The sequence below is a fragment of the Micromys minutus genome, assembly GCF_963924665.1.
Source record: "Micromys minutus genome assembly, chromosome: 13".
Classification (NCBI taxonomy): Eukaryota; Metazoa; Chordata; class Mammalia; order Rodentia; family Muridae; genus Micromys; species Micromys minutus.
In genome coordinates, this window is record NC_137982.1 from 10642660 (window position 1) to 10652073 (window position 9414).

At 42.7% G+C, this 9414-nt stretch overlaps 1 protein-coding gene across 1 annotated transcript; it reads left to right on the forward strand.

Moving 5' to 3' along the window:
* Positions 1-8310: 8310 nt before the first annotated feature.
* B3GALT9 (beta-1,3-galactosyltransferase 9) lies at positions 8311-9408 on the forward strand (the record flags this gene model as incomplete). The annotated part of the gene is made up of 1 exon (XM_080927385.1): positions 8311-9408. Exon 1 carries the CDS (start codon positions 8434-8436, stop codon positions 9406-9408), a length of 975 nt encoding a protein of 324 aa, XP_080783511.1. The 5' UTR covers positions 8311-8433.
* Positions 9409-9414: the final 6 nt, after the last annotated feature.

The window sequence follows — 9414 nt, forward strand, 5'->3', positions numbered from 1 at the left end:
TAAAGGGCCAAGGTTTCTTTTTTTTTTTTTTAATTTAACTTTATTTTTAAAAAAACAAAGATAAATGTATAGATTTAAAAAGCATTTTTGCATGAAAATATATGAATACATTTTTTGTCAGTACTTGAATTTTTAAAGGTTTGATAGTATGCCTTAAAATCTTACTAGTTACAATGAGTATAAAGTACATGTAAAACAAGATGTAACCTGGAAATAGTCAAAGTTTTCTTGATGTGTAAAGATTAAGCATAATGATTTTTTTTTGGCCTTTGTTTTTCTTGAACTTTATATAGTCTGTAAGTTGTTTCTGGGTGTTCAGAGCTTTCTGAGGTTAGTATCCAATTATCAGTGACTGCATATTATGTCTGTTTTTTTTTTTACAACTTTATTTTAAAAAAGCAAAGATAAATTACAGGTTTTAAGCATTTATGCATAAAAGTATGCGAATACATTTTTGTTAGTACTTGATTTTTTTTAAGGTTTGATAGTATGCCTTAAAATCTTACTAGTTACAATGAGCATAAAGTACCTGTAAAACAAGATGTAACCTGGAAATAGTCAAAAGTTTTCTTGGTGTGTAAAGATTAAGCATAATGGTTTTTCATTTTCTTTTTTTTTTTTCTTGAACTTTATATAGTCTGTGAGTTGTTTCTGGGGTGTTCAGAGCATTCTAGGGTTAGTATCCAATTATCAGTGACTGCATATTATGTCTGTTATTTTGTGACTGGGTTACCTCACTCAGGATGATATTCTCTAGATGCATCCATTTTCTTAAGAATTTCATAAAGTCATTGTTTCTGATAGCTGAGTAGTAGGAGCTAAGTATTCAAACAGCCATTGACTCTTGGTACCCCCCAAACATGGTTCTGATGCAGTTGAACAAATCCCTAACTGTGTGAGGTCTACGTCTAGTCGTAGGACAAAGACAGCATAAGTAACTAAACAAAAGTATATGTCAAGAAGCAAGTACTGTTGAAACAAAACATGGTAAAGGAGTTGGGTAGGGGCAGCCAAGTGAGTTAAGCTTGAATCACAGCACATACATGTGTGCTGCCCAAAACTCAACTCAACCACAGAGATGACTGTTTTCTGCAACACTTGTTACTTATCAACTATCTTGGATCCTTTTACTCTCTCCAGATAGAAGTGGTAAGCAAGAAGCTCTTTGAATGCTGCTGGGTGAAAGCTTTGACTGTTTGTCCGTTTGTTTGATGGGACAGGTTTTCTCTGTAACTCTGGCTGGCCTGGAACTCGCTCTGTAAACCAAGCTGGTCTTGAACTCAAAAGAGGTGTCTACCTTTGCCTCTCTGGAGTGCTGGGACTAAAGGTCCCTGCTGTCATTGCCCAGTTTTGTTTTATTTTGTTTTGTTTTTTAAAGCTTTTGTTTCCCTTGTTTTACAGTAGCAACCAGAGCAACAAGCAGAGAGGGGCACGAGCTAGGAGGAAAGGGAGAAGGAATTGTTAACCATTTTTACACAAGCCTTGAGTATCTGGATCCATAGCTCTACAAGGGTTACTTTGTGTAGACCTAATTCCTTAGTCCTTAACACCTGCTAGTGTTACAGCTCTTGTCCCACAGTCCTTGAGAACCTTAGCATTAAAGGCTTGACAGCCAACTTAGAGATAGTGGCCCCTGTGCATACTCCCAGCACTTTCAAGGCAGAGGTAGGGCAATCAAGAGCTCAAGGTCTACTTTGAAGGTTGGGGAGGTGAGCAGGACCCACAGTTTCCCCTTCTCAGTTTTTACAAACTTATCCCTCAACCCTCTCTTGCCGTCTAGTTCTTCTGTCCTTCCTCGTTTCCAGGCCATTCGGAAGCTTGCCTGCTACTGCTCCAGCTGTCAGTAACCTTGCCACTTCCTACGCTTTCTGCACTGACTGATTTTCTTGCTGCCACCATGAGAGTTTCCCACCTACCATCAACCTTTCTCTGCCGGCTCTTTGTGTTACCAGCTCAGCACACCCTACTGAGAGTTGGCAAGATCTCTGGTGAGAAGGGCCTTTTACTAGGCTTGATGTTGCAACAGGAGGGTGAGAGGCACAGGAGACTGACTCCCAGCCAACTCTCCAAGTGACTTGGTGGCAGCACGCTCAGCAGCTTGATTACACGGCCAGGGAAGGGTCTGAATCAGTCAGTTGTGGAAGTTTATGTTGGGGCCAATCACAGCCCCTTTGGGCCAGTCATAGCAATCAGAGAAGCTTTGAGGCCACCAGAAAAAGCGTTCCGCCTATGGTGTAGGCAGAAATAGTTCCAAGATCATCTAAGTTCACTAATACCTGGGAAAGCTGGGAGTCTGGTACAAACTGCTTCATGCAACCCTGGTGGGTTGTACCTTCAGGAGCTGAGGTAATCAACTGCAATTGTGTATTCTTCTCAGAGCGTCCTTAGAGTGTTCAAGACAGCTGGCACAAGGGTAGTATAGACTAGTATTCTTTGCTCAAGGCAGTGAGGATACAAGGCAGAACCCGACAGTTGTTAATTAGGGAGTCAAATTGTCACTTCCCAAAGCTTCTTATTTATAGGAAGTGAACATCAGACAGGTGGGCTTTCAATACGGACTTAAATAGCTTACCATTAACACTAATAATGGTTTCTATTAGTCTGACAGTGCTTAAAAAAAATTAAACCTTAGGGGCTGGAGAGATAGCTCAGCAGTTAAGGGCACTGACTACTCTTCCAGAGGACCCAAGTTATGTAATACATAGATATGCATGCAATACATAGATATGCATGCAGTACATAGATATGCATGCAGTACATAGATATGCATGCAAGCAAAACTCCTAGATACAATAAAAAGTCTGTATTTGTGTGCATGCCATATCGCATGCGTGGAGGTCAGAGGACAGTTTACAAGAATTAGTTCTTTCCCTTTTACCTCCTGATCTATCTCAGTGCTTTCAAGCTGCCCAACACCTGCTCAGTGACCCAGGGGGACCAGGCCCTCCTCCTCTGTCCCACTCATAATCTCATCACACTGTCCTCAGGATTGGACAAAAGTCAGCAAGACTTTCAGCATTCAGACAGATCTGAGACACACGGGAGCCACTACAAAGTGCAAATATGTGGTGCAGAGATGGGAAAGAAGGAGAAGCCGGGCAGTTGAGCATTATGAAGAGAGGGGGAACAGGACATACCAGAGGGTGGTGTGCAGCCTGCCCTGCCACCTGAGGCCATTGTGAAATCCTGGCCTGTTCTATTGCTGATGGCCTTGTCTGAGGCTGTGGTCACACAGCAGTAGCTGGGCTGTGTCTGTGGCTCATATTACCATCAAAGGCCCCATGGATATCTCTCACCCGGGACAATATTGATGTCCAAGGGCTCTGCAGAGCTGACCCTGCCTCTCACTGGCTGCAGACTGGGGAGAGCTGGTCCCACCCCTTGTTGGCTGTAATATTTAGGAGAGCAGACCCTGGTAGTGGAGCTCTGACAGCTGACCCCCTTGCAGTGGCTTGGGCAAAAAAGAGATGCTTTTCCTATCCGTCTCTGTTCAACATCTACAGCAGGCTGGTGAGCTGACCCCAGAGGCATGAGAGTGGGAGAAGAGGCCCTGCCCCTTGTTGGCTGAGGCACTGGGTGAGCTAGGAGGGCCAGTACTGAAGGGCTCACTGTTATGGTGTGGGTGAGAACAGGCAAGTTGACCAACTCAGCTACCACCCAGGCCCAGATCCAGAGTTGGCCCATCCCATCCCAACATCTACCCCATCAATGAACTGCTGGAGCCCATGAAGCTGCAGGACTTTCTTAACACAGGATTAGGGCTACAACAGGATATCTTAAAGGAGTCCGAGTAAGGATCCAGTATTGATAGTGAGTATCAGAAACCAAATTTCAAACCAACCAACGGCTCGCTGCAATGAACATCTGCAAGTAAGGATGTGTGGACAGAAGGGTACACTGTGGGATACACTACAACTTCCGTGATGTTTTATAGTTTGTGTATGCTTGGCCCAAGGAGTGGCACTGTAGAAGGTTCAGCCTTGGAGTAGGTGTGTCACTGGGTGTGGCTTTAAGACCCTTATCCTAGCTGCCTGGAAGTCGGTATTTTCTTAGCAGCCTTCAGATGAATATTTAGAGCTCTCAGCTCCTCCTGCACCACGCCTGCCTGAATGCTGCCATGTTTCTGCCTTGATGATGATGGACTGAACCTCTGAACCTGTAAACCAGCTCCAATTAAATGTTGTTCTAATAAGAGTTGCCTTGGTCATGGTGTCTGTTCACAGCAGTAAAACCCTAACTAAAACACATGATGATTTTTTTTTTTTAATTTTATTTGGGCAAAGAGGTTGCAAGGGTAGGGGGTAGATACAAAGGGACGGGGGAATGAGTGGACTGGGATGCATGATATGAAATTCACAAGGAATCAATAAAAAGTAAAAAACAAAACAGAATTGTGTCAAGTGTCCCATACATGTAAACACTTTATATGCTATTACTTAAATTCCTACATCTTTATAAGGTAGTTACTATTACTACCTCTGTATTTAGAGATGAGGAAACCCCTTTAGAGGTGAGGTTAAGAAGAGATTTGGGTATCTTGCCTAAGGTTACAGTCATAGGATTCAGGGGCAAGCCAACTTCAGAGCACAAACCAGCCTTCTGTGCTGGCTGGGTTAGTACGCTATATTCACAGGTACTCAAGCATCTGTATCTTATCTGACTCAGGACCAATATTGCTGCTTCAAAAGGCTGTGTGGATGTCCATGGTCCATGCTGCCATTGGCTGCTATGGGCAAGGAAGCTTCTTTTGCAGTGGTATCGATGATTACAGACTTATAACTAAGAATGAGAGACATTGAAGGCTTCTGTGATACCCCCACATCCCCCCTAAAATAAATATTCCAGAGAGGAAGCTATTAAAGAGAGTTCTTAAATTTTGTAATACAGACGTTTGAAATATAGCTCTTTACAATAGATGACTTCTAGTGGAGGGGAGGGGAGCCACAGTTCTCTTTCAGGAGCTGGCGTTTGGGAGTTTGATCATGCTCCAATGAACACATGGGCAACACAAATTTGTCTTGGTGTGTTTTTTTTCTGGGGGAGGGTGCAAGGGTGAGAAAGGACCTGGGCAAAATGGAAAGCAAGTGTAATCGGGTATTTTTGTTTTAATTCCCAAGATTTGATAATAATTATTGAGAGAACATACATACCTTAAGGGCATGCTTTCTGTGTGTGTGTGTGTGTGTGTGTGTGTGTGTGTGTGTGTGTGTGTCTGTGTGTGCCCACATCTGTGTGTGCCCATGTATGCTCATGCATGTACGTGCATGTGTGTGCCTATGTGATGTGTGTGTACATGAGTGTGTACATGAGCATGCATGTGTATGTGCATGTGTATATGTGTGTGTTTTGTGTGTGTGTACATGTGTGTATCTAGGTAGTGTGTGTGTGTCAGTGGGTGAGCATGGTATGTGCATGTGTGTATGTGCATTATGTGTGTATGTGTGATGTGTGTTTGTGCATGAGCATGTATGTGCATGTGTGTGTCTATGTGGTGTGTGTGTATGCTCATTTGGTTGTGTCTCTTGAGTGGCCATAGTTTCTTTTCATTGTCCAGTAGTTTTTGACCTATTTTTTTATACCTATGTTTCAAATCAGCATACAAAGTTTTGTTTTATCATAGCTTTTTAAAGCAAACTTTGTTTTGTTGACTCTTTTATTCTCTTTTTCTTTCCTGAAGGACTTTTTCTTAACTAACAGCAGCAAAATTGTTGTAAATGGCAGATGGGGAGGCCAGTATGTGGGAGAAGATGCAGGAGCTCTTGGTGTGGGAGCAGAATGGTTGTGTGTTATGAATATAAGAATAAATGAGCTCAGTGCTGGGTTCGGTAGCTCCTGCTCTTAATCTCAGCACTTGGGAGGCAGAGGCAAGTGAGCCTCTGTGAGTTCAAGGCCAGCCTGGTCTACAAATCAAATTTGGCCAGACAGCTACAGAGAAACTCTGTCTCAAAACCAAACCAAACCCAATCCAAACAAACAACCTTGAAATTAGCCTGCAAGTAGAAACAGTTTTTAGCATAACCCCTATATACTTCAAGAAAACAACACATATCAAATGCTATGTTTCTTCAGTATAGGTCAAAACAGAATAAATGAGATGTTCTGTTTGGAGATAAGCTTACGTAAGGGAAGTAATTTGTTTTTCTCTGTGGGGGTGGCTTTGAAACAGGGTTTCATGTAACTCAGCTGTGGTGCTTTGTATTTTGTGCTTATATATAATAAATAAATCTTAAATTGAGGGTGAGAATTTTTTATTTCATATATATATGTATGTATATGTATGTGTATGTGTATATGTATATGTGTATGTATATATGGGTACACTATAACTTTCTTCAGACACACCAAAAGAAAGATTACAGATGGTTGTGGTTTCTGGGAATTGAACTCAGGACCTCTGGAAGAGCAGTCAGTGCTCTAACCACTGAGCAGTATCTCCAGGCCATTTTCTTTGTTATTTATTTATTTATTTATTTATTGATTGATTGATTGATTGATTGATACAGGGTTTCTTTGCATAGCTCTGGCTGTCCTAGAATTCACTATGTGTACAAGACTGGACTTGAACTCACAGAGCTCTGGCTGCCTTTGTTTCCCAATTGCTAGGACTAAAGGTGTGCAGGAACACCAGCAGTAGTATTTCTTATCATTGATCTTACATAAATTAAGCCAGAAAGTCAGAGTCCCTCCCAAAGAGATACACATTAGACCTGAATACATGATGTTTCTTTGGGGGAGAAAAATATGGGGTTCACACTTATTCCTTAATGTTTAGGACAGTTTTACCATGTGCATGGACTGGGGATTCGGCACCATTCCTGAGACACATGCACACATTGTTTCTCTCCTTGGGAGGTGATGCTGTGTGCACATGATGTAGGTGTAGGAAGTCTTTGGACTTCCACGTGTATTTTACCTGGAACACAGTGTGACGATGAGGAGTCTGTCCACGAGACATACTGGGTGGACACTTGAAAAGGTTTGCTTTCCTTTTCCCCTTTGTTCTGGAGTCTTACTAGCTGTAACTCGATGAGCACTCGCTGTCCTATCCTATGCAGGCAGCGGGTATTCTGGGACAAAAGCTCAGGGTGGTTGGCAAGAAACCTTATCCTTAAAGTTTGAGGCTCAACGTACTGGACTGCAATTGCTGTTCAGGCTGGCGTTCGCCTGACATCCTATTGTACCTAACTTGGCATATGAACTTAATAATTTCCCGAAGCCCTGGAATTGCCCACAGACAACATGCAGGTAAGTTTCTGATCATCTTCAAAGGATTTGATAGCTATCAAAATTGATTGTTCTGCATGTAAACCATCAGCACTGAGAAAAATGGCAAAGAGTGCAGTTTGTTATGGCAAGAGTTTGTTCTGCTTTTTATTTTCCTATTCGGTTGGTACGGTGAAGGAAAAGTAGGAGTCAGGATTCCTCAGTGGTTACGAGTGGACTTCAGATGGTGACAGATCTCAGTTCAAATTATAAGCTTAATTTGGGAGTTAATATATCTGAGATGGGTACCATTGGGGCTCAATGAAGCAAACTGTAAAGCACAGTGGCTAGCAAACAGCAAGCACCCAGTAGGAGGTTTTTCTGTAAGTTGGTTCCTAATTGTAAATTTATAATAAACAGAGTTCTAATTGCTTTCAAGTTCACTATCTCTGTTACAATTCTGTATGTCCCCTTCCAGATGGACACTTTGGGTCTCTCTGGGTGAGGTTGGAGTAAGCCCAGCGCAGGTGCCCCAGAATGCTCTCTGCAGATAACAGGAATCTGCCCACATGGGCAGACATGTCATCTGAGTTAGATTAAATGGAAAGTTATATTAAAATGTAAATGTCCACCTGGGGATGGTAGACACCCAAAGCGATCACATCATGGAAAACAGTCCTTGACCTTTGTAATCAGAGAGGTAACTGACCCAGGTGCTCTCATTCAAGAACTATATTTATGTTCCCAATGCCTGGGCCTTCTTTCTATCTTAAGTGTCTCACATAGCATCTAGTTTATAATTACACACACACACACACACACACACACACACACACACACACTCCCTTCCAAACAAGGAGGTGAAAAACCAACAGTGGGCTCCTGGTCCACATTCTGACAAAACTCAACTCCATTAACACTGGAGAAGAGGGAAACATAATCTCGTGACCCAGTAGACAGCCACCCAGTAGAAGAGAGAAATAATAATCACAGAATAGACTGCACTGTAAGGACCGTAGGAAGCCCACACAGGAGTCAGTAGGTGTAATAAACAGGGGTGGAAATGGAGCTTAAAGGGCCATAACTCCTTTTCTCACTTAGGTGACGATCTGCCGACTTCGGACCCACCAGTGGTGTTTCATTCTCTTTAACGTCGTACTATTCCATGTGTTGCTCTTTGGAGCTGACTTTGTAGAAGAGTATTTCTTACGCTCTTTGCCTCATGTAGATATGAAAATTCTCGACATTAAGAACAAGGCAAGGAAGTTGGACCTGGAACCTTTAAGAGGCGATCCCTCCAAGTATTATGTCCTGAGCCTGCCGGAGGCGTGTGATGGGAAGACCATCTTTCTGCTCTCTCTTATCTTCAGTAGCCCAGGAAATAGAACAAGACGGGAGCTCATCAGGAAAACCTGGGGTAGTGTGACCAGAGTCCAAGGCTACCCAATTCTCACGCTGTTTGCTCTGGGAAAGCCAGCATTGGTAACTACGCAGGAAGAGATAGATGCGGAGTCTCGGAAAAATAATGATATAATTGAAGGGATCTTCTTGGACAGTTCTGAAAACCAAACCCTGAAGATCATCTCAATGACTCAGTGGGCTGTGGCCTTTTGTCCCAATGCCCTGTTCATTCTCAAAGCTGATGAGGAGATGTTCATCAATGTACCGGGCTTGGTAGATTATCTTCTCAATCTGAAAGGCCACCTGGAAGGTATCTATTTAGGGAGAGTTATTCATCAGGATGTACCTAACAGAGACCCCCACAGTCAAGAATTTGTCCCTTTTAGTGAGTACCCTGACAAATATTACCCAGACTACTGCAGTGGTGAAGCCTTTATAATGTCCCAAGATGTGGCTCGGATGGTGTATGTGGTTTTGAACAAAGTACCTATTATGGTGCCTACCGATGTATTTGTAGGGATTTGTGCTAAGTCTGTGGGCCTTATACCCATCCACAGTTCAAGATTTTCTGGGGAAAGACACATCACATATAACAGATGCTGCTACAAGTTCATTTTTACATCCTCAGAAGCCACAGATGCTGAAACTTCCATGGCATGGAGGGAAATGAATGATGGGAAAGAGTGTTCGCTGTTTGAGACTTATTACGGGCTCATTTCCTGCAAGCTTCTGACATACCTTGACAGCTTCAAGCATTCTCATGTGGAGAGCGCAGAAGACCAAGCTGTGTATTTTGGTGATTAGCATTCA